Source organism: Portunus trituberculatus, chromosome 18, assembly GCF_017591435.1.
Source record: "Portunus trituberculatus isolate SZX2019 chromosome 18, ASM1759143v1, whole genome shotgun sequence".
NCBI lineage: Eukaryota > Metazoa > Arthropoda > Malacostraca > Decapoda > Portunidae > Portunus > Portunus trituberculatus.
This window is the reverse complement of record NC_059272.1, coordinates 13,970,549-13,998,048: the sequence shown is the minus strand read 5'-3', so window position 1 is coordinate 13,998,048 and position 27,500 is coordinate 13,970,549. Positions and strand designations below refer to the sequence as shown.

At 48.1% G+C, this 27,500-nt stretch overlaps 1 protein-coding gene across 5 annotated transcripts in view; it reads left to right on the top strand.

Moving 5' to 3' along the window:
• The window catches only part of LOC123505705 (paired box protein Pax-6-like), a 127,576-nt gene that overhangs the window by 42,012 nt on the left and 58,064 nt on the right, over positions 1-27,500 (top strand). For 3 of the 5 annotated variants that reach the window (XM_045257355.1, XM_045257353.1, XM_045257356.1), the window contains exons 3-4: positions 12,850-13,015; positions 13,466-13,646. In XM_045257355.1, coding sequence (XP_045113290.1) covers positions 12,850-13,015; positions 13,466-13,646 — 347 coding nt within the window. Of the gene's footprint in view, positions 1-12,849; positions 13,016-13,071; positions 13,238-13,465; positions 13,647-27,500 lie in introns of all 5 variants that reach the window. The other 2 variants (XM_045257354.1, XM_045257357.1) reach the window with 1 other exon arrangement.

Genomic DNA, 27,500 nt, shown 5'->3' with positions numbered 1-27,500 from the left:
TATTCTCTATTTCATTCTCCTTCTCTGTATTTCTTCTCTTCCTCTCCTCTAAGCTCAAGTCTTTCTTATTCAGTGACCAACAGACACCTGACCTAACCTGACCTGACATGACCTGACTTTGAGTGTTACAAGGTCATAAGTGGTAAAATTTGACCTCTAAAATCTCTAATTTCGTTTTTTTTCCATTAATTTCAGGTTATTTTTGTAGTTTTCTCGATCTGTCTATCTGTCTGTCTGTCTGTGTGTCTGTCTGTCGGTCGGTCGGTCGGTCGGTCGGTTGGTGTCTCTCTCTCTCTCTCTCTCTCTCTCTCTCTCTCTCTCTCTTTGTAAGTTTGTTTTGTTATGGATGTTCTTCACTTTTCTCTCTCCCCTCTCATGCAAAGTTAATTCCCCTCTTCCTTTCCTTCTCTTTCTCTTTCCCCTCTTTACTTTCATAACTTTTGCTGTGTTTCGTTTTTTTTCCTCCACACATTTTTCTACTTTTGTTTATCACTTCTCTTATCTCCTCCTCATTCTCTCCCTTCTATTTTTACCTTCTTCCCCTCGCTTCTTAATCATAATCCCGTCTCTCTCTCTCTCTCTCTCTCTCTCTCTCTCTCTCTCTCTCTCTCTCTCTTCTCATTCCTCTTGTCCCTTCCTTCCTTCCTGCCTTCCTTCCTTCATTCCTTCCTTCCTTCCTTCCTTCCTTCCTTCCTTCCTTCCTACCTTCCTTCTGCCTTTCCCCTTTCTCTCTTCATCTCCTTAAGATCTTTTTCTCCCTCGCTCTCTGTCTCCGAAGCATTTATTCATTTGAGATTAATTCTATATCGTTGTGTCTTATTCAAATCCTTTCCACTGTATATTTTTTTCCTTTTCGCTCTCTCTCTCTCTCTCTCTCTCTCTCTCTCTCTCTCTCTCTCTCTCTCTCTCTCTCTCTCTCTCTCATTTTGTCTTCATCTTCATCATGTTTTCTCTCCTTTTTTTTTAACATGTTCCGTTCTAAAAGTGTTGAAGATTTTATACATTCTTTTACCTTCCGTTTAAACATGCTCCGTTTCCTCCTCCTCCTTCTCCTCCTCCTCCTCCTCCTCCTCCTCTTCCTTCTTCCATCCCTTCACTTCCTCTTTCTGTGCTTTAACTCTTTCTTGTCCCTTTTTCCACTCTGTTATTTATTTTCCACTTCTTTCTTCTATCCCTCCTCCTCCTTCTCCTCATTTCATCCTTTCACTTCCTCTTTCTGTGCTTTCAACTATTCCTATTGTCTTTTTTTTTCATCTTATCTATTTTCCACTTCTTTTTTCCATCACTACTCCTCTTCCTCCTCCTCCTCCTCTTCCTCCTCCTCCTCCTCCTCCTCCTTCTGGCATGTAAATCTAAGTCACACACACATATGAGATTCATCGATTGCTCGACACCTCAAACTCCCGTCTGGAAGGTTAAAATCTACAGCATTGGGGAAGATGCTCTCTCTCTCTCTCTCTCTCTCTCTCTCTCTCTCTCTCTCTCTCTCTCTCTCTCTCTGACATCTTTTTACACTGTTTATGCTCCACCTCCTTCATGGTCAAAAACTGCTGTAGTCTTACTTTTCGACCTATCTTTTTTCTTGTTGGTTTTCTTCCTATTTATATTCCTAGATTTTTGTTTTTTCTTCTCGTTTAAGTGATATTTATTGGTTTTTCCCTCCCACTTCCTTGTGTTCTTGTTAACTTGCTCTTGTTCTCATTTTTTTTTTTTTTTGTTATTTTTCTTTTCTTGGCTGTCAAAAGTTGAAGAATCGTTAAAACACACACACACACACACACACACACACACATCATCTCGCCAATATCCATAATAAAACAACAATAACCACCCGTTCTTCTCATATTTAATCTTTTTACTGCCGATCCTTCAAAAGTTTCCCATCTTCACCTCTTTTTTTTCTTTTTCTTTCTTATATTCACAGCTACACCGCCAACCTCCTCCTCCTCCTCCTCCTTCTCCTCCTCTACTAGTATTTCTTCCCCAACCTTCCCCTCCCCGTCATTCATATGCGGGCCACGAGATCCCTGATTTCAGAGACAATATAACAGAAATTTCTGCTGAATATCCAAGTTTTGAAATATTCCTTGTCGTCCTATACGTATGTCAGCATGAGAGAGAGAGAGAGAGAGAGAGAGAGAGAGAGAGAGAGAGATCGCTGTCCCCTATCTCCCTTTTTTCTGCCTCCGAGCATCACACGTCCAGAATTATTTGATATTCAACATTTGCAGCCTCACCACCTCGTATAGGTCGAAGATCCACATTGATAACCCCATTGGTATTCATGGCCTGTTTGGGGGAGGCAGTGGCGGGCGGCGGGGCGAGGAGGGAGGGCGAGGTGGGGCAGGGAAGGGAGGGGGAGAGATGACAAGAGGCGACGCGGGGACGAGCGAGGGGGAGAGAGAGTGAGAGAAAGAGACACATATTCATAAGAGGGTATTGCATATGGGGCAAGAATAGGGAAGGTTTTAGAGAGGGAGAGAGAGAGAGAGAGAGAGAGAGAGAGAGAGAGAGAGAGAGAGAGAGAGAGAAAGTATGTTATAGGTGATTTTCATATCGAATACCAGGAATAAATTTTACTAAACATGAACAGGGAGAGAATAACAAGCAAAAATCGAGAGAGAGAATAATTTTGGTGCTATGAGGATGTAGAGGAAAGATGTTTATTGCGACGAGTACACACACACACACACACACACACACACACACACACACACACACACACACACACACTCAAGTTTTTTTTATAAAGAAATGTTGTTTGAGTAAGCTGTGTGTGTGTGTGTGTGTGTGTGTGTGTGTGTGTGTGTGTGTGTGTGTGTGTGTGTGTGTGTGTGTGTGTGTGTGTGTGTGTGTGTAGAACGGAAGGTGTTAGGTTGAAGAGAGGAAGAGGATGGACGGGAAAGGAGACATGGAGGAGGAGGAGGAGGAGGAGGAGGAGGAGGAGGAGGAGGAGGAGGAGGAGGAGGAGGAGGAGGAGGAGGGAGACGCTGACAGGTCACCCAGGTGCTACACTAATTAAAATTCTCGAGACGGTCCTTGTCTGTCGGTCCTTCGCCGGATTAACCCCGAAAAGATATATTTCAGTAATTCAGGGCGAGGGTGAGGCGGAGAGAAGGAAGGGAAGGTAGCTTTGGGAGGTGGGTGGCTGGTGGATGAGGTGAGGCTGGTGGGGAGTGGTGGAGGTGGAGGGGTGTGGGCTGGAGTGGTGCATAGTTGCGGGGAGCGAGATGGGATGGGGGTAGGAGAGGGGAGGTTGTAAGGCGGCCACCTCTGGGGTCCGCGTCGTCAAATCTCTCGTCGTCGCATCTCAAACAGAGGCGCAAGTTTGAAAATAATTAGCGAGCAGTGAGCACAACAATGGCGCCATTGAGCTCGCGCGCCTTTGGCCCGGGCCACCCCGACTTTTCTGTGACACTAGGAATAACAGCAGGCGGCGAGGAGAGCCAGAGTGCCACGGCAAGGAGCGGGACCACCAACCATGCTGCTGCTGCCGCCGCCGCCGCTGCCCCACTCCTCAGTGACTCTCGCCTACAAAAGCTTGGCGCTAAAAAAAACGAAGCGACGAAAGAAAAGTGTACAAGAAAAGGTGTTCTCGCGTAGGTAAATTTTTGGGGAAAGTTGTCCTTAGGAAAAGTTCATTATTTATCCCGAGGAGGAGCGAGAGGGTGAGGAGGAGAGGGACCTTACTGCCCTCACTCCCTCCCTCCCTCCATCCCTCTCTCTCTCTCTCTCTCTCTCTCTCTCTCTCTCTGGGTTGCTGCGCCGACACTTTTTGAAAACCCAGCGCGAGAGTGACGATGAAAGCGGCTCGTGTTTGTGTGTGAGGCCGCGAGGAGCCTCGTGTTGACTGTCACGCCCCTGCCCCCTCCTGCCCCCACCACGCCTCCTACTCTCCAAAACTACTACTTCATGCCTCATCCCTTCTCCCTCCCTCTTGCCGACCTCTTCTTCCTCCGCCGTCCGTTTCCCCTCACCTCGCCCCCTTCGCATTCCTCTCTCGCCTCCCTCACCACGATTTTTCCTCTTCCTTCTAAAGTTGCGACAGTGAGCGTCCGAGGGCCAGGGAGTGCAATGCCTCTCACGCCGCCTCTCCCAAACCCTCACACTCTTACTTCTCCTTCCTTAACTTACCCACCTATTTTTCCTCCTTTCTCATTTTTCTCCACCTCCTGTTTTTCCTTCTCCTCTTCCTCCTCCTCCTCCTCCTCCTCTTCCTCTGGGCTTTTATTTCCCTTCTCTCTCAGTTTTCTCTCCTCCTCTCACACTCGTAGCCAAGATAATACATTTCAGAGTACAGTGTAGACATGTAAAGCGGATCAACTCGCTATACCCCTACAGGCTTTGTGTTAAATGTTACTTCATATATATCAACAGTCACTTCCCAATCTCTCTCTCTCTCTCTCTCTCTCTCTCTCTCTCTCTCTCTCTCTCTCTCTCTCTCTGTTTCTTATTTACTATTTCCATTATCTCTGTCATATTCTACAGCCTCGTCTCATCCTCTTTCCTTCACTTTACTGAGCCTGTTACCTATTTCATGTTATTCTCTCTCTCTCTCTCTCTCTCTCTCTCTCTCTCTCTCTCTCTCTCTCTCTCTCTCTCTCTCTCTCTCTCTCTCTCTCTCTCTGATCCTCCCATCTATTTTCCCCACTTTACCTCCGAGTTCATTTCTCTCATTCCTCTTTTTCTTTCAGTCTTCCCCTCCCCTCCCTTCCCTTCCCTTCCCTTCCCTTCTCTTCTCTTCCCTTTTTCTCCTGTGCTGTGATCCCCCAAAACCTATTTCCCTCACTCTATTCCTGGGTCCTCCTCCTTTCCATTTCCCACTTTCTTTTTCTCCTCCGTCCTAACATTTCTGTCCCCTTTTCCTTTCCCTTATATATATAGCCCCCTTGGATTCTGGTGGTGGTGGTGGTGGTGGTGGTGGTGGTGGCGCATTTCTTCTTTTCCCCTCTCTAATCTTTTCCTTCTCGTCTTTTTTTTCTTTATCTCTTGTAGTAACATTGCTCTCCTCTATTTTTTTACTCTCTCTCTCTCTCTCTCTCTCTCTCTCTCTCTCTCTCTCTCTCTCTCTCTCTCTCTCTCTCTCTCTCTCGTATTCACTCTTTTGAAATCTTGTGTCTGTCTGTCTGTCTGTCTGTGTTTCTTTTTTTTCGTCTTCTTTTCCTCTTCCTCCTCCTCCTCTTATTTTTTTCCCCTTTTCATTATAACATTTCCGTCCCGTATTCCTACCTTACGTATGCACCTCCTCCTCCTCCTCCTCCTCCTCCTCCTCCTCCTCCTCCTCCTCCTCCTCGTCGTCGTCCCTTGTGCCGGAATGAGACATGGCAAGGAGTCCGCGTAACGAGCATTAACTTATGAAAGGGAGGCGTCGTGAATAGAAGGGACCATTGTGGGGATTGTTTTTACAGGACTGGCTGGAGAGAGAGAGAGAGAGAGAGAGAGAGAGAGAGAGAGAGAGAGAGAGAGAGAGAGAGAGAGAGAGAGAGAGAGAGAGAGAGAGAGAGAGAGAGAGAGAGAGAGAGAGAGAGAGACGGGTGTTCGTGAGAAGTGCGGGGTGGGGGGTGGCGGGGTTAGTGAGGAAGGAGGGACAGTAAGCAGATGCTGTTGGAAAGGAAGGAAGGGAGGACGGAAGGGCTCATTATTCATTTCCTCTTATTATCTTGACTGCAGACCGCGCTGTGTATGGAGATGATGATAATTGACAATGATGAGGATAATGATTACGACGATCCTGCTGATGACGATGATTACAGGTGCGCGGTCGTAAAAATGCACTTGATGGAATGCGAGGAGACGTGAGTGAATCCATGACGAGATTAAGGAAGGATGATGATGATGATGATGATGATGATGAGGAGGAGGAGGAGGAGGAGGAGGAGGAGGAGGAGGAGGAGGAGAACGAGAAGGAGAACGAGGAGATAGAGGAGGAGGAGGAGGAGGAAGAGGAGGAGGAGGAAAAGTTCAAGCGAAGGGGAAAACACTCGTAGAAGCAGAAACCCTCGCTAGGTTCGCCTGTGTGTTCTGAGGTGGTAGTATTTCAGTATATCCCTTGCGGAGGCTGTGTGCGGCTCATGAGGCGTCCAATACTGTCTTATGGCCGCCCACCGCCATTCCCGAAGCAAAGAGCGATACCGATGCAGCCCAACGCCCCGTGAACCTGTGATCGTCCAGGCACCGGGCATAACACTCACACTCACACATACATAAACACACATGCAGGTGCTCGACTAAGCCTAAGAACAAAACAAGAGAGTATTTCAAAGGTGAGGGAAGGTGAGATGATGGTAACGATACGTGGACAGGATGCGATAACAGTGACATTCATGGTGGAAATAATAGTGGGAAGTGGGACACAGACACAGGCACAGACACAGACACGGACAAAGACACATGTTCATCAAGGCATTATAGGATAAAGCTAATGAGTGTGGCAAGGACCGCCCCTCCCGCCTCCTTTCTCATAACGTTCATTATCAGTGGAATTGATAAGCAGGTGTGAAGCAACACATTAGAAAACTAACAGGAAGCATAAATGATTTGTTTTATGTAAGAGGGGAAAGCCGGCCAAAGGAGAAAAAAAAAAAGCTCACTTAATTACCAGCCCCCTTTGCAGGTCTGACAGAGTTAGCCAGAAGACAGGGACATATGTCTTCAAACCTCTCTCCTGAATGAAGCCAAGTCATAGGAAGTTGGAAATATAGAAGCAGACAGGGAGTTCCAGAGTTTACCAGATTTCCCTGCATGTTCCTGTCCACGTTTCATGTTCTGCCTTTCCTTCCTTCTTCTCTTCATCACACTGATTAGCATTGGAATACATAACCAGGTGTGAAGGAAAGCGTTAGAAAGCAAACAAAAGCACACACATGGTATTCTGTAGTTATGTTCCTATCCAATTTCGTCGATCTTTTCTTTTTCTTCTTTTTCCTCCTCTTCTCTCTTCCAACTCCCCAAATTCGTGTCCCAAACGGTCATCGGTCCTCACAGTTTCTCTCTCCATTCTGAAACTCCTCCTATCATTTCATTATTCCTTTCTCCTCTTGTTTTCTCATTACTTATCTTGTTTCTCTTCCCACACCTCCTCCTCCTCCTCCTCCTCCACCTGACTTGTCCCTTCCACTTTCTTTGCTTATCCAGTTCTCCATTACCTCATCTTTCTCTGTTGTCTGCTTTTGTTTTCGAAATTCTTATCTTTTCTTTTGAATCTTTCCATTTCATTTTTACTCTCCTTACCCCACGTCGTATTTATACAGATGAAGAGGAGAAGGAGGAGGAGGAGGAGGAGGAGGAGGAGGAGGAGGAGGAGGAGGAGGAGGAGGAGGCAAGACTAGGTCGTACCGCGATTCAATTACGAGGCAAATCCGTCACTTGGGTTCCGTCGGGGTGTGAGGGTAATGGTATTCCGCTACGGCGGCTGCACCACCGCCACTACCTCGCTCCCTGGCTTGCTTGCTGCTGGCGGGGACAAATGAACAGCCATGCCTCACGCCTCGTCTGCCGGGGACACGAGGGAACTCAAACGAAAACCGAATAACGGATGGGGGATGAGGGAAGACCAAAATGTGAAGGGTTCAGACACAGCTTAACAGAAGGTAAATAAGTTAGAGGTTTGTGAGAAGACGTAAGTGAGTTATGGCGTGTACAAGAAGGTCTAATGAGGTTAGTGTGCGTTTGAGTGCATGTGAAGTCTTCTAATTTCTGTCCGGGGCTGTAGAGAGCCGCTGAGAGTGAAAAGAGAAAGGGAAAGAAATAAGTAATGAGCTTTCGTCCCGTATGAAGGCCAAGTGGTCACTGAAGTGATGGTTAACAAGGTGATGCGGGTACTGAACTCAGGAGGACGTGCAGGTGTAGTGAGGTGGTGTTGAGGTGCTTCTTGAGGTAACGAATGCAGTATGTATGAGTGTAAAGAAGGTGTATGTAATGGTGTACGGTACACATAAAGATAGGAGGACATGTATGTACACACACACACACACACACACACACACACACACACACACACACACACACACACACACCGCGTAGTGTAGTGGTTAGCACGCTCGACTCACCATCGAGAGGGTCGGGTTCGAGTCCCGGAAAGCGGCGAGGAAAATGGGCAAGCCTCTTAATGTGTCGCCCCTGTTCACCTAGCAGTAAATAGGTACGGGATGTAACTCGGGGGGTTGTGCCCTCGCTTTCCCGGTGTGTGTTGTGTTTGATGTGGTCTCAGTCCTACCCGAAGATATCAGTATATGAGCTCTGAGCTCGCTCCGTAATGGGGAAGACTGGCTGGGTGACCAGCAGACGACCGAGGTGAATTACACACACACACACACACACACACACACACACACACACACACACACACACACACACACACACACACACACACACACTAGTGTTTACACACCGCCTCCGCCGTTGCCTCTCGCGCGGAGTTCAACATTTAGTCAAACACTCGCATAAATTATTAGCAGAGGCAGGAACACCGGTGATTTCTAACCTAGCCTGGAGAGAGAGAGAGAGAGAGAGAGAGAGAGAGAGAGAGAGAGAGAGAGAGAGAGAGAGAGAGAGAGAGAGAGAGAGAGAGAGAGAGAGAGAGAGAGAGAGAGAGAGAGAGAGAGAGAGAGAGAGAGAGAGAGAGAGAGAGAGAGAGAGAGAGAGAGAGAGAGAGAGAGAGAGAGAGAGAGAGAGAGAGAGAGAGAGAGAGAGAGAGAGAGAGAGAGAGAGAGAGAGAGAGAGAGAGAGAGAGAGAGAGAGAGAGAGAGAGAAGGAGAGAGAGAGAGAGATGGGAATAGCCTGTGATCCAGAATTAAGAAAATGTTATTGACAATTTTGACAAGAGAGAGAGAGAGAGAGAGAGAGAGAGAGAGAGAGAGAGAGAGAGAGAGAGAGAGAGAGAGAGAGAGAGAGAGAGAGAGAGAGAGAGAGAGAGAGAGAGAGAGAGAGAGAGAGAGAGAGAGAGAGAGAGAGAGAGAGAGAGAGAGAGAGAGAGAGAGAGAGAGAGAGAGAGAGAGAGAGAGAGAGAGAGAGAGAGAGAGAGAGAGAGAGAGAGAGAGAGAGAGAGAGAGAGAGAGAGAGAGAGAGAGAGAGAGAGAGAGAGAGAGAGAGAGAGAGAGAGAGATCCTACGAGAGCGAGGATTAGGGAGGGAAAGAAGGAGGGGGGGAAAAAAGGGGAGTGATGGGAATAGCCTGTGATCCAGAATTAAGAAAATGTTATTGACAATTTTTGACAAATCCTACGAGAGCGCCATTAGCGGCTCTGTGTGTGTGTGTGTGTGTGTGTGTGTGTGTGTGTGTGTGTGTGTGTGTGTGTGTGTGTGTGTGTGTGTGTGTGTGTGTGTGTGAATATGGGTCACGTTGAAGGAAAGGAAAGGTTAGTTAGATGGAGAGAAGAGATAAAAGAAGCAAGAAAAGAGAACAGAAGGCGAGACGAGGCGAGGTGAGACTAAGAGGGCAGAAAGCACACTCGAGGTGATGAGAAATGAAGAAAGTAACAAAGGAAAGAATAGAATGAGAAGAAAGAAATGGGGAGGAGAGGTCAAGAGGGAGTTAAACCAGGGGGAATAAAAAAAAAGATGAATGGGAGGAAGAAGAAGAAGAAGAAGAAGAGGAGGAGGAAAGGGAGAGGGAGAAAAGACAAAGGGAGAGGGAAGGAGGCAGTTCTCTCTCCCTATATTTTCGTAAGCATATATTTTCTTTACGTAGATATTATAGTTAAGAGGATCCCCCCATTTTTTCTGCCTTTTTTTCATCATAAACCTTTACTTTTTTGTCTTAAGTGGATGTTCTCAAGCTTTCCCTGAGAATTAGAAGCCTAATAAGGGTGCCACACAGGATAGGATTACCCAGTGGAGGAGGGAAGGGTTGGATGACTTAGAGGAAGAAAAGAGGTTAGGTTAGGTGAAACACAATGAGTGGAGAGAGAACATGAAGAAGGGAGTAACAACAAAAATTTGACTATACTTTGCTCCTTACGAGATGAGAGAGAGAGAGAGAGAGAGAGAGAGAGAGAGAGAGAGAGAGAGAGAGAGAGAGAGAGAGAGAGAGAGAGAGAGAGAGAATCAGCAAAAAAAAAATGAAGTCAGGGACAGTATTGAGTAAGGGAAGCGAGGGGTCACAAGGCCATCACCAAAAAGAGTCACAAGGGAAGGAGGAAGAATGGGAAGGCAGGAAGGGAGATGAAGAGATGACGGTGGGAAGACAGCAGAGGGAGAAAGGGAAGGAGGGAGGGGGAGAGAGACCGTACCTTGACTCATTAATCAGGTGTGGCAATGATTCGACTCAGGAGGAGGAGGAGGAGGAGGAGGAGGAGGAGGAGAAAACAGGAATGTGAGTACAAAAAAATTGGAAAAAAGTGAGTGAAAGGAAAGAATGAAAGAAGTAAGGAAGGAGAAAAGGAAGGAGAGAAGGGAGAAAGGGTAGAAAGGAAGGAAAAAATTAAGGAGGGAGAGAACAAAGGTAGATAGGAAGGAAGGAAGAAAGGAAGGAAGGAAGGAAGGAAGGAGTAGGGCAGATGAAAGTGAAGGCAGCGTGGTGGTGGGTGGCACATATTACTGATTTCAAGATATTCGATGGTCTCTCTGCCATCCCTCAACTTCCGACACTGGCATTCATATGTTAAAAAGAAAAGGAGGAGGAGGAGGAGGAGGATGGGGGAGGAGGAGGAGGAGGAGGAGGAGGAGACACAGAATAAAAGGAGATGGGAGGGAATAAGGAGAGGAGCCCTTGAGTACCCGGCGAGGTGATGACAAATAAAATATTGAAGAGGAAATGGAGCGACGTTAGTATTGGCATGGAGGAGGAGGAGGAAGAGGAGGAGGAGGTCGTTCGCTGTCTTTCGCTGGTCTGTGTGAAGCAGACACGTTAAATGTGATTCTTCCACACGGGTGACTTGCTGGAGGGCCTGGTGGTGGAGGAGGAGGAGGAGGAGGAGGAGGTGGTGGTGGTGGTGGTGGTGGTGGTGGTGGTGGTGGTGGTGGTGGTGGCGGCGGCGGTGGTTGTGGTGGTGAAGGCGGCGGAATGGAGGAGTAATGCATTACGAGTAAAATAAAGTAATGAAATGGGTGCAGATAACAACGTGAATGAAAAGGTGGTGGTAGTTTTACTAGTAGTAGCAGCATTATTATTATCATTATTAGCATTATTATTATTATTATTTGTAGCAGCAGTAGTAGTAGTAGTAGTAGTAGTAGTAGTAGTAGTAGTAGTATATAATGGTGGTATTTGTACTTGTAGCTAAAGAAGAAGAAGGATGTTGGTGACAGGAGGAGGAGGAGGAGGAGGAGGAGGAGGAGGAGGAGGAGGAGGAGGAAAGTTCGTCACACGCGAGTCAAAGGATGACTGGTGGTTGTGGAAGGAAATGTTCGCGGAAATGGAAATTGGGCGACGCTCAGAGAGAGAGAGAGAGAGAGAGAGAGAGAGAGAGAGAGAGAGAGAGAGAGAGAGAGAGAGAGAGAGAGAGAGAGAGAGAGAGAGAGAGAGAGAGAGAGAGAGAGAGAGAGAGAGAGAGAGAGAGAGAGAGAGAAAGCTGCTGAAAACGGTGATTTAAGACTCGGAAATGGACGATTGGATCCGCTTCTCCCGGTCCCAAGAGAGGATCCGAGAAGCTTAAGAGGTTCTGATTTTGTTCCTCCCAGTTAAGAACCAGTGTCGGGACGGAAGCGGCGCGGGAAAGGAGAAGGAAAGGAAAGAAGGAAGGAAGGAAGGAAGGAAGGGAGGGAGGAAAAGGGAAAGAGGAAATGAAAGGGTTTTTGTCAGAATGTATGCGTAACGATGTTGTGAGTGGGAGGGAGAGGGAGAGGGAGGGGATGGTTGCCGGTGGGTGGGGTGGTGGAGGATCGGTGGGGTAAAGGGAGAGGGAAGTTAACCTGTTCTTTGCCTTTTCCTTCCTGTTCAGTTTGCCTTTCCGCCTCTTGTCACCTTAATTCTTACTTGGTCGCCGAACTCTTTGGCTTTTCCTGACCTGTTAACATTTCCTGAACTTGCTTTCTAGTTTTTTCACCTGTTTTTTTTAATTTAATTAATTCATTATTCGCTTTCTAGTATTGGCTTTAGTTTTTTATGATTTTTTCAAATATTCCTTTCACTTCCTCCTTCTATATATGATCACCTGTATGTAGTTAATGAATATACACGTGTCACCTTTCCCAACTTTCTATCTCCTTTCCTACCATTGATGTAAACTTCCCTTGACAGCATTGCCTTACGCTTCACTATGAGCTCGCTAAAGTTCATGTACTTTCGTCTGGAAGAGTCGTAAGGGATGGTTTTCAATCTACTGTGATTCAGGCCCGCCTAGAAGGTGACGGGCACCGCAGGAAATGTGAAAGTAACACAAGTGTGGTGAGACAGCAAGTGTGTGGCGTCACGGTGGTTGGGAAGAGATGAGGAAAGGGCCTTATCATTTATTCCATGGGAAGTTGGTGGATGGATAGGTGTGTGTGTGTGTGTGTGTGTGTGTGTGTGTGTGTGTGTGTGTGTGTGTGTGTGTGTGTGTGTGTGTGTGTGTGTGTGTGTGTGTGTGTGTGTGTGTGTGTGTGTGTGTGTCGTTTTGGGTCAGTGTTGTACTGACTCGAGGCAGCTGGTGAGAGACGCCTAGTGAGGCATCTCTTGTTTCTTCATGCACAGCAGTTCACGTCTCTGACCCTTACCCAATTGCCAGCACCATCTGGCTACCCCAGCTGCTAGGTGGGCCGGCCTCCCTCGCCTCCAGCAGTGAGGCTCTAATCAAAACTTTCTCCATAGTCAACAGTTGAGGTCTCCTTAATATTCCTCGCTATGTCTCCCTCATTATGTCATGTTGTGCTGGAGAGGCGACTGGCGAGTGTGGACGACGGGCGAGGGCGTACTGATGTAGTATCCTTGCAGGAGGTACGGGCGTGAACCAGATGGGCGGCGTGTACGTCAACGGGCGGCCGCTGCCGGACCACATCCGCCACAAGATCGTGGAGATGGCCCACTCTGGCGTCCGTTCGTGCGACATCTCCCGCATTCTACAAGTGTCCAATGGCTGTGTTTCCAAGATCCTTGCTAGGTGAGTGTCCGGGGACGGTGTCCAGCTAACCCCGAGCTCTCTGGTGTTCCTTGCAGGCCACAGCGGCATAAACCAGCTGGGGGGCGTCTATGTGAACGGCCGCCCCCTGCCAGACTCCACGCGTCAGAAGATCGTGGAGTTGGCACACTCAGGCGCCAGGCCCTGCGACATCTCGCGCATCCTGCAGGTGTCCAATGGCTGCGTCTCCAAGATCCTGGCCAGGTACGGCGCTAGGGGTCCTGCGAAGGCTTCTGATATTTCACCTTGGACAACTTTGAGGACAGTGACATAACAAGAGTCCTCATGCTCCGGTGTCCCCACGATGCTCATAACCCATGTACTCCGACTGAGTCTTTTTGAGCCTCACGTTGTGTCTGTGTCAGGGCCTCTAGTGTTACGGCTGCCACGCCTCAGTTCCGCCTGTGACACCAACCTCTTTCCTTCTACCAGGTACTACGAGACGGGCTCCATCAAGCCGCGGGCCATCGGCGGCTCTAAACCCCGCGTTGCCACGCCCCACGTCGTGCAGAAGATCGCAGAGTACAAACGGGAGTGTCCCTCTATCTTCGCGTGGGAGATTAGAGACCGGCTGCTCTCGGAGTGCGTCTGTACCAACGACAACATCCCCAGCGTGAGTACCACAGCCATGCCACTGTCTCTCCACGCTTCTCTTCCCCGAAGCTGCTTGCATGCCAGGCGCGGCGGAGGATGAAAACTGTAGTGTAGCAATGCTCTTGTCGCGGTTCCTGCCACTAGCCGCTCATTTACGGAGGAAACTTTTCCGAAATTGGACAGCCATAACTTGACTTACATGTCTGGCGGAATTCCATGGAAGTGTGTGGGACGCGTGCGATCCTGTGGGAGTCTTGGGATGCAGCGGCCGTGGGGTGCCGGCAGGGAACAGTGGGAACGCGACCACCACTGCTCCTCCTGACCTGAGACGGGAGACAACAACCATACTGGAAGGAACACAGTCCACAGCCTTTTACTCACCCATCCATCCCACCCACCCATCCCATGAACTCCCTCCGACACCACAAAACACCACCACCACTGCCACAGCCAACACATCATTCTTTCCACCACGCGTCACCACCACATGCGGTCAGACAGCCAATCACCTCACGCCTTAGGGGGCCTTGCTACCACCACCACTACCACCACCATAACCTTCACACCACACTTCTTCCCAGCCATGCCAATCCCGCAACACTCCCGAGCAGCAGCGAGGTGCCCCAGGAGGGAAGAGGCCGTCGGGCACGTGCCAATGCTCCCTGTGGCGACCGCCGGCAGCCCCGCCAGCAGCTGTTACCAGGGTGGCGCGGGCTGGAAACAGTATCGGGCTTTTTAGACAGTGTTGGACAGCGCTCGACTCCCGTCCATCAGCGAACCTCAATGGGCGGGGGATTGTTTGTTAATAGTCAGTTATCACCGCCAACGAGGGAGGGGCGGCAGGGGGTGAGGGAAGGGCGGTGCCGCGGCTCCGATTACCAAACACCAGCTCCAGTTACCGCAGGTTTAGCGGGGAGAGGAGAGGGAGGAAGGGAGGCAGGCACGAGTAGGAGGCAGGAGGTTAACCGGTGGGGAGAGGAGAAGGAGGGAGAAGGCCCAATAAAAGGCGAGGGATGCTCGCTATTATCATTATTATTATCAGTATCATTTTCCCTTTATCTTTATTGCTATCATCATCATTATCATCATTATCATTACTCAAACTCCTTTCATTTCACTTACGTTAATCACCACCAACTATTTATGAGGATTGCAAGCGAGGGATTACCGTCTGCCTCACCTGTACTCCCTCCCTCCCACCCACAGGTCCCTCTCTCCTCCCTGCCTCTCCCTGCCTCCTCTCTCTCAGCGGTGTCGGGTTGCGGCACGTGGAGGCGCATGTCTTTAATAACACTCATAAACTGCTCTGATGGGGAGGGAGGGAGGGAGGAAGGGAGGAAGGGAGGGAGGAGAAGCAGCAGGAGGAAGAGAGCAGAGGGAGAGTTGGAGTAATTTACGAAGCGTGGGCATGATAAAAGGGAATAAAAGAAGGGAAATAACAATCTGGCGAACACGAGTAACACAGCGACAAAGGAACAAAGGCGAGACCCGAAACGTGACACACTGACTCTCAAGTGGAAAAGTATCAAGTATTGGTTGGCTGTGTTTGTCTGTTAGTGTGTCCTTTTTCAGAGGAGGTGGTGATGGTGGTGGTGGTGGTGGTGGTGGTGGGTTATAATGGTAAAGACATGATGGTGGTGGATTATAATGGTAAAGACGAGAGAGAGAGAGAGAGAGAGAGAGAGAGAGAGAGAGAGAGAGAGAGAGAGAGAGAATATTTAGAGTAGAATGAGTAATACATGCAATCATACCACCACCACAACCACCACTGAAAACATCACCACCATTACTACCACCACCACCACCATCACCACCACCAAAACAAACACTGCAGGCCATCAGGCAAGTCATCAAGCAGGCAGGTAGACAAGGAAACAAGCAAGCAAGCAAGCAAGCAGGCAGGCAGGCAGGCAGGCAGGCAGGCAGGCAGGCAGGCACCAAGAAGGCAGAGCGCGCCGTTAAATGACGCCTGGGCAACAACGTCAAGACAATTAGCAGTTCATGGCGGTGCGGCGCGGACTGGGCTGGGGATTGGGGACGAGGTAGGAGAAAGGGAAGGGAAGGGAAGGACCTAAAGGAAGGGAAAGGGGCGGGCCGAGTATGTACTGCCTCCCAAGGGCCATAAAGGAGCCATTTTCCCGTCGGCCCGGCCATCACGCGGCTAAAAAGTTGTCCTCCTCGCCTGGGTCTTATAACCCTCCTCCTCCTCCTCCTCCTCCTCTTTTTCTTACTCCCTTCCTTTTATTCCTCTGTTCTTCTGTTTTTCTTTTACTTCTTGTTCTTCGTTTTTCTCATCAATTTTTTTATATCCCTCTTTATTCTCCTCACCCTCATCATCATCGTCCTCCTCCTCCTCCTCCTCCTCCTTTCCTTACTCCCTTTCCTTTTATTCCTCTATTCTGCTTCTTTTGCTTCTTGTTCTTCGTCTTTCTCATTAGCTCTTTTCTATCCTTCTTCTTCTTCTTCTTCTTCTTCTTCTTCTTCTTCTTCTTCTTCTTCTTCTTCTTCTTCTTCTCCTCCTCCTCCTCCTCCTCCTCCTCCTCCTTCCTCCTCCTCCTCCTCCTCCTCCTCCTCCTCCTCCTCCTCCTCCTCCTAGTTCTCCTCTTCCTTCGTTTCTTGTCCTTCGTGTTAGAGGAAAATGCCATCCAGTCAAGTCAGAAGGAAGTTTGAGCAAGTTGTGTAGCTTGGCCATAGAGAAGCATGGAGAGGAAGAGGAAGAGGAAGAGGAAGAGGAAGAGGAAGAAGAAGAAGAAGAGGAAGAGAAAGAGGAAGAGGAGGAGGAAAGGGTTAGTCTCAAGTTGAGTTTGGAAGACTAATCGAGGCAAAGTTTGGGGAAGTTTGCTCCAGCTGACGATGAATTGGTTGGTCATGTTCTGATAAGTCTGCGGCGACCCGAGTTGTGTTACAGTGGAACGGTTTCTATTTTGAGGGAGGAACTTATTGTGGGGAAGAGAAGTTGTGTTGGTGGCGAAACTTTTCTTTTTTTTTTTTTTTTTCATTTTTTTTTTTTTTTTTTTACTGAAGTTGGCGCTTTGAATTACAAGTCTGCTGAAGTTTTGTTGGAGATATCTTTGGGTTTGATTATTTTGAGGCGAAGTTCTTGTTTCGGGTTTTTTAAGTTTCTATTCTCATTTATGTATCACTTTCCGTTTGTGCTTATTTGTTTATTTATTTGGTTAATTAATTCATTTACTCAAATATTTATTCAGGAAACGGTAATGGTACTCCTTCAGTGGCTTTCCTTTAGTTAGTTACGGTGAAGGTGAACTTTCTACTTTATAATGACTGGGTGATTACTTTTCGTGTAACTTGTTGTCCTCTCTTAATGCTTAACACATGTTGCTCTGAACACAATTTTGGAGACAATCAGATGTACATGAAGTCTGTTTCAGATATTAACTAGTAATAGCAAACTTTATATAGAAATGCAAAACACACGATATCCCTTCACAAAAATAAGTCGTAAGAGACCAATTCAAAAATATAATTCCATTGGCATGAAATCTGACGGAGATATAACACGCAATTTACATTTTGGAGTAAGTTGGCAGGCTGTCAGGCTCGTGTGGAGTAAATATGGGTGGTGCAATGAATGAGTCAGGCTGATAGTGTTGGTGAAGCCTAGCGCTGCAAGGGCCGCGACTACCACAGCCATGGCCTCGCCACGAGCTGCTGGTTGGCTCTCGACTAATGAACATTCGGCCAAACCTTATGCAAAATATCGAAACTCAAGCCAGCAGTAATTATCTAATGAAATACAAGAGTAAATCACAAACAAAGTCTATAACGAAGCTTTGGGCAGACTTAACGGAAATACTATGTAAAAACACAGACAAGAGAGAGTTACCTAATGAAGAAATGTAGGAATGAATCACATACCAGCACAAGCAAAGCAACGGTAATACAAACCCAAATAAACACATTACGAAACATCATCAACTTCAACCAAACAAGTGGACCAAAATTTACCTGTATCCCAAGTGACCAGGAGGACACAAACCCAGCCATACAAGTCCTCCACAAAGAGCCCCAGCCATGTACAACCAAATAAGGATCAAACCGCTCACAAATGAAAAAAAAAAAAAACAGGGACAGTGCAAGTCAAGTCTCACCAGCAACAACAGACGACACTCAACCAATGGGACGACCTCAACTCTCAGAAAAAAAAAAAAAACATCGATTCCAACCAAAACTAAAACACACTTAACCTCTTCAGTAACATGACACGTTTTCACATTGATTCTGGTTACTATTTGGTGATTTCATAGAGCTTCAGAAACTTATGTGGGGGATTGAAATAGTGAAGACTGAAGCCATTAATCTTGTGACCTCCGTAGACCCTTGCTAATGTCAATAAAATGGTCTAGTTGTGCACAAAGCTCAAGGTAAAAATGCGTCCCAGTACTGAAGGGGTTAATGAAACACACACAACCTAAGATCCAATGGTGTGTTGCGTAGGTTAGGGTGATGCGTGATGTGTGTTGGGTGAAGGAGACGAGGCATGAGGGAATGATGGAGAGCCAGAAAAGGAGATAACCGAGCTAAGTTATAAGCATCCACTCAGCCAGTCAGCGCCTCTCCACCACTACTGCCACAGCCGCCCCGTTGGAGAGTGTGGGTCCCGATGGTTGTGAAGAGAAAGAGGTGAATAAACTAACTTTCAATCACGGGTCTGGAGGCGCTTCAGTCCTCCGAGATGAGCTTGTTGATAAGACGCGACCGTGTCCTCCTCCTCCTCCTCCTCCTCTCTGTCCTTTCTCTTCACCGACCTGTCGCAATCCTAATTCTCTCTCTCTCTCTCTCTCTCTCTCTCTCTCTCTCTCTCTCTCTCTCTCTCTCTCTCTCTCTCTCTCTCTCTGAACCCATATTTTTCTTCCTTTGCTCTAATGTTTCATGGCAGTAAATCGTGTGGCTTTCCTTTCCTGTGGCGGGAAGGGGCGTGTCCTCTCCTGTCTTCGCCGTTTTACTTCTCCCCACCTCCATTACTTGCCTCTATCATTCCCTATCACTTATCCACCTCTTATCTTCCTTTCCAGTTCATCCTCTACGCTCTACACCTCCAGCCTCATCCCTGTAACCCCGCCGCCTCTCATCAAGCCTCTCATCTCCTCTCTCTCTCTCTCTCTCTCTCTCTCTCTCTCTCTCTCTCTCTCTCTCTCTCTCTCTCTCTCTCTCAGCACCTGTACACCCCTCATCACATCCCTAGCATTCCTCTCCATCTCTCCAGAGCTGCTTATTCCTCCCCTTCCCTCCCTTCCTTCCTCCCCACATCCCCGCCGAACGTAGGAATCTCTCCCAACTGTCTCCCCACACACACTGCTCCCCAATCCCTTACCTCCCCATACCTTACTTTCCTCCCTTACATATTTTTCCACACTCCACTTCCCCTACACTCTTATTCTTCCTCCTCCTCCTCCTCCTCCTCCTCCTCCTCCTCCATGATAACTAGTGAGGAGCCTCGCCGCCGTGTGTCAAGCCGGAGATATAATGAGAGATTTGTGGCATCTGTGAAACACTACATGAGCTGCTGCTAACCAGGTATAATTGGCCTGGTGGTGGTGGTGGTGGTGGTGGTGGTGGTGGTGGTGATACTAGAGATATGACGGTGGTTATAATGATGCTGGTGATGGTGAGAGTATAAGTGGTGGTGGTGGTGGTGGTGACTGGACTACGAGTGTTGTGAATGAGGTAATGGCAGTGATAGTGGTGGCAGGGAATCATCACATTCTAATGTACAGCAACACAGCAGCTCACAGCATCCGCCGTGTTATGTAAGACAGCAGCAGCAGCAGCAGCAGTTTTCAGGGAACAGCTGCTGCATCTGTGGCGCCGTCAGGTTATCAGTCAGCACCGTCACGTTATGAGTCAGCGCCCTCACGTTACACCTCAAATCAATGCTTTCCCTTCCCTTGCACCGTCTACACACACACATCCGGTGCAGAGGTACAGTGGAGTGGTGGAGTGCACGGTACGGTGGTGGTGGTGGAGGTGGTGGTGGTGGTGGTGGTGGTGGTGAGGGAATGGTGTGGCAAGGAGGGAGGGCTGGAGGGAAGCAGGGAGGAGAGGAGGGAGGCACGTCACAGCCGGTACGTCAGGCGTGCAGCCGTGTGTGAACGAGGCCGAGTGCTGTGCTAACCCGACTTAAATCCCGCCCACTCTCCTACACCCGCTCGGCTACACCCGCCCGGCGATATACACCCATCTCCCTATCTCCCTACACCACCCAAAGCAACACTATAATAAACCCTTTCTAGCCCCCACCCACACACATCTACACTATATACAACAGGTGCTACGCAAGACACCTGGCTAGTGCTGTACACCTCGTCACACTCCCCCCTTGCAGTGTGGGGAAGGGGATGGATGGAAAGAGGAAGATATGATGGGCGGGGATCAGCACAGGGCGATAATAAATGTGTATCTTGCAGCAACACCCACCAAGGACTCCCTCCACTCGCTGCTCTTCACCCAAAGCCAAGCAAGTCATGACTGAGTGAGGTGTTGCCTCAAGACTCTTAAGGAATGCTCTCTTTAATTAAGATTATCATCAATTATATATATATATATATATATATATATATATATATATATATATATATATATAGTAGTAGTAGTAGTAGTAGTAGTAGTAGTAGTAGTAGTAGTAGTAGTAGTAGTAGTAGTAGTAGTAGTAGTAGTAGTAACAACGTATAACAGTAAAAACATCAATAAAAACAGAGGGTTAAAAAACATGAAAAACGATGAGAAGAAATGCACAAGAAAGGGATAAATGGAAAGAGGGAAAAAGGGAAAGAAGGAAGAAGGAAGGAGGAAGGAGAAAGGAGGAGGAGACAGGCAGAGAGGGAGGCAGGCTAATGGAACTCACCCAGACCTGTCTCAGAGGTCCGCAGAGTCACCTCGTCCCAGAAGCAGCCTTGGCCTTGGCTTCCCCCTCACACACACGCTCACCTTCCCACCACAGACACACACTCACCACGTTCCCCGCATGCAGGATAAAACACGCCCACTGCCGCTTAATAAGGACAATGGACTTTTATATTTTCCTTGGCATCAGCGGCAATACTGCGGGAGACAGGAGAGGCCGCCCAAGCTGAGGTCACGTACAGAGGGAGGTTGAGGCTGAGGCGTCCGCGGCTCCCGAACACGTGTCTCAGCCGCTTCAGGAGTCGAGAAATCCAGGTTGTGTTGCATTAATACTCCTGTTGCAGCTGACCGCCCCCTTCCCTTCCCCCTCGCCCTAGCCTTGCCTCGCCTTGCCTTGCCTTGCCTCCCCTTGCTTCCCCTCATGCCGCAGCTCACCGCAGTGGGGGAAGTGAGGTGGTCTGGGGGAAAATTATATAGCATACTTATAATTTCATCTTTATGTGATGCTTTTTTGTGGGGGGCGTGGGTGGTGAGGGGTGATGTACCTTGGCCGTTCGAATCATTGTTGCCTCATGTCCACCTTGCAGGACTGCGTTTTATTGCCTCCATATCGGGGTGATCGATAGTCTGGTGTCGCCGATAGCAAAATGGTGAGCAGTGACGGCAGTGTTTGCGAGGCGGCGTAACATCGGTAATCTGGTGTAAACAAGCTGCGGTGCATTATGTGTGCGTGAGGTAAACCGGGCGGGCATTACCTGAGCTGCATCTGCCGGCCGCTGGAGGAGGAGCGGGGAGGGAGGGGAGAGCAGCGACACCCCGCGCTGTACACCGTCCGAAACAAGAGAAACACGCCTAATCGGATCCCGCCGCCACAACAATGCCTCTGCGTTTCATTCACCCCCGTGAGAGCCGACAGATGGCGGGGCGGTCGGTGCTCGCCTCCCCGCGCGGCTCCGAGGGGTGTCAATACAGCGGCTTACTGGGTGTTGTTTATGGCCGGGGAACACCGCGCCGGCGAGCACCACCGACGCTGAGGCAAAGGGTTATGCTTCTCCCGGAGCACCGCGGCTGATGGCCTGTAAAGCGTCGCGGCAAAAGAGGGTTTTTGTCTCGCACTGCAAACTCTTGTCGGGCGTTACTGAATGCTGGAGGGCGCGCGGTAAATGGGCTTATGCTAGGCTTGTTTTGTGGGTCTTTGGGGAAGCTCACGGCCTGGAAAATGTTGCCGCGAAGAGCCTTGCTTTGAAGGTGCCGTGGCGGGCCATCCAAGCCCCGGCCGACCTGTCATGGCATGAGTGTTATTGATTGGACGGGCAGGGCGGCGCCCCTCCCAGTTAATATGGAAGGTAATTACGGTGTGGGGCGCCGCCGCTGCCGCCGCCGCCGCCACTACGACCACTAAGAGGCTTTGGTCGATGCTACACGGTAATGCCGGCAGGTGTAAGTGTGCTACACGGCCGCCAGTAGAGGCAGCGTCTCTCACCTGTGTGCTGCACCTCTTGCTTCACACCTGCAGCTCAGGGTTTGCAGCACGCGCCTCTCAGACTGCTTGTCTCCTACTCCCCTTTGCTCGCTGTGTCTCATTGGCACCACAAAATTGCCGCATGACTTCTATCAGACTGAAGCGACTCAAAGGATTGCTGTGTGGGATGGCTGGAGGCGCGGCGCGGTGGTAGCACGGCAAGGGGATCACGCTCATAAACTCGTTGTTTACAGAAAACAAAGACACGAACCGTAGAAAGATAAAGATATAAGTAAAGCGATAAAGAATATCAACCACAGCACCGAGAAACTGACAACGAAGTACACAAGAGTGAACCAGTGAATGTGAAAAGTAAACATCTGATACGCTCTTCTCTCACAACCTATGAAAATGACAGACCCAATTTATGATCTCCACTGCCAGTACATACACATGACACACAACACACATACATACACCCTTTCTCCCTCATCTCCTCCCCACTTGAGCACTTGACCGTCCCTCTCACCCTACCACCTCCCTATTACTCCTCCTCCTCCTCCTCCTCCTCCTCCCTTCATACTGACACTCTGTAATGACTCTCGACAACCCCATCCATTAATATCCAATTCTGAACGCGCACGTGTTTTATCCTCCCTGGTCCCCCTCGGCCACCTTGCCCCGGGCCACGCATTTCCCCGCACTACACGTGTTTCCGGCGGCCGATGAGCGCTTATTGATGGGTGTTTGTCATCACCACTTGGCGGGATGTTTAGCGGCGCCGGGGGAGGGGAGGCGGTCACAGCGGGAAAAGGAGGAGGACGAGAAAAAACGAGAAGAGTAAAGAAGAGGAGGAGGAGGAAGACGAGAGGTAAATGAAATGAAAAGGTGCAAAGGAGAAGAGAGAAGAGGAGGAATAGCAAAACAAGAGTAACAAGAGATAAAGAAAAGCAATGGGAAGAAAGCAAACAAGGAGAGTAATGAGTTGAATTTCAAGGACAAGAAAAATGAATATATATAAGAATTAAAAATATATACCAGAAATCCATTCCGGCCTGAGTGTTTAGCAATAGGAAAATGACTGCCAGACACGAGGGGTACAGGTGACGGTATCTTCTGGGTGTGTGTGTGTGTGTGTGTGTGTGTGTGTGTGTGTGTGTGTGTGTGTGTGTGTGTCAAGTGGTAGTGAAGGCTTGCAGTGGTAGACAAGAGCTCAGTGCCAGCGCAATATAGTGTCAAGTAACTAAGGCTGCATTATGATTTGATGGTGCGTCAGATAAGCACAGCGCGCCAACCAGTCTTCCGGAAAGGCAGCGGGGGATGCAGAGGGCGGGGAGAGGAAAGGGGGAAGGAAGGAATGGAGAGGACTGTTACGGGACTGACTGAAGAAAATGAGAAAAATAGAAAAAAAAAACTTCTCTGAATACAAGAAAATAAATAACATGTGTGTGAGAAAACCTTGTGATAAAGAACACCTCACTAAACAGAATAAAAGAACACATGCATGTTGAAGTAAATCTGAAACATTTAAGAGTTGCCAAGATGAAAGTAAAGTGAGCACAGAGAAAAACAACGGAGAAGCCAGAGAAAGAAAACTGTCATAAACAAAATACTAAATACAACACTAAATACAACAAAAAAAAATCCATACACAGCACACTCATTACGAACAATGGCAAAATCTGAGGACTTCCAAATCTCACGAAGGAAGATGGATGGCTCTCTTAATCGAGGGAGGGATGACGGAACGGAAGGAAAGGGACGAGAAAAGAGAGAGAGGAGGAGGAGGAGGAGGAGGAGGAGGAGGAAACACCCGGTCAGTAGCTTGCCTCGCCCACTCACACCTCGAGCACGATTTTCACGGGTGTCACTCCTGCCTCGCCTCGTCCTAATGAGCGGCTGTGACTTAGACCAGCAAGTTGAGGCGATGCAGACTGCGGGAGAACCAGAAAGACGCACCAACGAACACTATGGCGGAGGTGCAAGGATGTGATGTAACGTGGGCGTATTAGTAGAGGGCGAAGATTGGAGGTGTTGGTATGGGTTGTGGGGAAGCCTGTGTCAAGTTTAAGGTGATGGGGAGACGACCAGCTGTTGATGGAGAGGTGAGGAGGGTGAGGGTGGTAGTGGCGGCAGGAGGGGAGGATGGGTGACGGACAGTTGGTAAGAAGGAATGGGTAGTTGGGTGATGATATAACTAGGGACTAAAGAATGAATGATGAACATTGAATGATTTATAATGAATGGCGGTGAAGGAGAGGCGAAGGAATGCTGATAAATGATGTAGAATGGTGAGATGATAATGATAGACGCTGATAACTATTCATTCACTCCTGCGTGGTGGAAGAGCTAGGCTGTGTGGATGGGAATAGGGAAATGTGATAGATGGAGCAAGTGATGATAGGGAGTGGAGTGGAAAAGGCTGCATGGGGGACGGTCATGAATGACTAACGCCTTCAATACTGGGTCGCATTTTTATCTTGAGTTTTGGACAGGATTAGACCATTTTATTGACATTAGGAAGGGTCTATGGAGGTCAGAAGATTAATGGCCACAGTCTTCACTATTTTAATACCCCACACAAGTTTCTGAAACGGTATAAAATAAAAAAAATAGTAAGCGAATGAATATGGAAACTCATGGTACTGAAGGGGTTACTACTGACGTGAATAGTTACTTCCTATCCACATTACCTCCATCAGTTACCTGCTTCAAGTACCGCCACCTATTCACCTGTTCCTATTCCAGCCTCAAAGGGAAGTAAATGATCGAGGCTGCATGGAACAAACGAACAAACGAACAGACGGACAGACGGACACACAGCCACACCTGCACCCGCGCCTCATTAACCTGACCTACTATACTCATTACGGCATTAATCGTATTATCGTATCTATGAATTAACCCGTAATGAGGATAAGCCGCGGGGACGCAATGTGTGAAATTTTTAATCGCTGCGAAAATTTGACGGATTTCAATGTGGAGGTTTAAAGTTTATGATTCTTTAAGGAAATTCTTTCACTGGCGATGAAATTACGATTAATGTGATCTTTTTTTTTTTTTCGTTCCACAAATAACTTCAACATATTTATCTTTCCCAGTTGGTATTATTACGATCAAAATTATATAACGAGGTAGATTTTTATTTTTCTTAGGAAATGTGTGTGTGTGTGTGTGTGTGTGTGTGTGTGTGTGTGTGTGTGTGTGTGTGTGTGTGTGTGTGTGTGTGTGTGTGTGTGTGTGTGTGTGTGTGTTCGCTAAGATCTCCGCTCCCAAACTTAGCAGCTTTTGTTGATGTTTAGCTTCGAGAAGAAAGAAAGAAAGAAAGAGAGGAGGAGGAGGAGGAGGAGGAGGAGGAGGAGGAGGAGGAGGAGAGAGAGAGAGAGAGAGAGAGAGAGAGAGAGAGAGAGAGAGAGAGAGAGAGAGAGAGAGAGAGAGAGAGAGAGAGAGAGAGAGAGAATAGTTGTGCAAGTTTCATTTCTGTGAGAGTTGGTGCTTTTGTCAGGAACTTTTGTTGTAGGGCCGCCAAACAATGGAAGTCCGCCTCCTTGGGGCTGCTGCTTATTATCTACTGTTTTTTTCCTTCCTTTTTTAGCCCTTCCTTTTTTTTCTAGTCCCTTAACCTTTCTTCTTTACATTTTTTTTCGCCTTTACCTGACATTAATCTTATATTCTTGAGGTCACAAGGTTGGGTTTACTTTGTTTTTTTTTTTTCTTACTTTTATTATACTCATTCCATTTTCTTTTCCCCTTCAAGGTCGTGGAGAGAGAGAGAGAGAGAGAGAGAGAGAGAGAGAGAGAGAGAGAGAGAGAGAGAGAGAGAGAGAGAGAGAGAGAGTTGCAATAATATGAGAGGAAGAGAGAGAGAGAGAGAGAGAGAAGGGGGGGATACCAGCGAGAGAGCCTGCTTCACCTAAATACCCTTCTCTTTCTCTTTCTCTCCGTGCTTCTCTCTCACCCTCTTTTCTTTACGTACTTCTCCACGTCTTTCTCTCCGCCTAACGACTAATCAATGGAACACAGGAAGGCAAATTATTCCGTCTTTCTGACTTCTCTTGTTTTTTCCCATTCTTCCTCTCCTTTCTTGTCCTGCTTCCTTCCCTTTCTCTCTCCCTCTTTCCCTCCTCCTTCCCTTCCTGACACAAGGCTTCCTTCCCACATACACACACACACACACACACACACACACACACACACACACACACACAATCCTTGCCCCCGAAAAAATGGAGGGCTCTTCAAGTTTTCGCGCGATCCTGCAAAAATAATAATAACAAAGTAATTTTACGCTAATTTTGTTCCTGATGAAGAAAGGTAAATAGTGAAAGAAAGAAACTCGCTCTGTTGAGAGAGAGAGAGAGAGAGAGAGAGAGAGAGAGAGAGAGAGAGAGAGAGAGAGAGAGAACTACCACTCACTCCCCGCTGAGAGACCAAAAATAAAAGTAAAGTATAAAAATATAAGCTATAAATATGACCCAAGAGATGTATCATATAAAACCCACAAAAAAAAAAAATACAGGGAGAAAAAGAAAGCGCTGAAAAAAAAAATAAAAAAGACAGTCTCGGGTTTAAGGCAAAATTTACGAAAGGAATACTCGATACAAAAACAATGTAACCCACACACAAGCATAGCACTTGCAGATTAAGTCAGAGAAGAGGGAGGGTAGCAGTAGCAGTAGCAGGAGTAATAGTAACAGTAGCAGTAATGGTAGTAATAGTAGTGGTAGTAATAGCAGGTACGTAGGTAGCCATTAGGGCGAAAAAAAGAAGTCAATCGGTGGCAAATATAATGATGGAGAGGCGCCATTGGATCCCGGCGAAGCGTAGGACATTTGCGGGGTTTGCGGGGAAATTCTGGCGTTCACAGCTTTCTGGTTCCTGAAGCACCCTTGCCCGAGTGGCTTTCAGGAACCTGGCGGCCGCGGAGTACCGTCGAAGGAAGGGAGAGGGCGAGGGTGTAGTGTTGAGAATTTTGGACGGGAAGCAGGGAGAGGTAGAGAGGTAGAGGTAGAAAGCGAGGGTGGGTGGGCGGGAGGAGGATAAACTAGTGTTGGAGAGTTTTTAGGTGGGAGAGGTATGGAGGGGGCCAAGAGGGAGGAGGATGGAAGAGGAAAGGATAAACTAGACTGCGGGAGAGAGTTTTTGGGTGGGACGGGAAGGTAGCGGACAGGTGGGTGGGGTGGGTGCGGGGAGTGGCAGAGAAGTTGTGGGGAGGAAAAAGTATTGGGTTGGGAAAGAGCTTGAACGTGGGGCTAAAAAGTGGTGAAGTGGTGGGTGGAGGGAAAAATACAGAGGAAAGAGGCAATGTTGTGACAAGAAAGTCTGAGTGTAGGACAAGAAAAAGAAGTTATTAGTGCAATGAAACTTTGTGGATGGATGAGGCAACAACACAACACAACACAGCATGAACTACAGTGGACGAAGGAGGGCGGGAAGGACGATGGATGCAGGAGATGCGGTCTGGAGAGTACAAGGTGTATACGAATATCATCCGCCCCATCACAAGCAAAACTCATTCAAGGATAAGAGTTTGAAAAGCGATAGAAG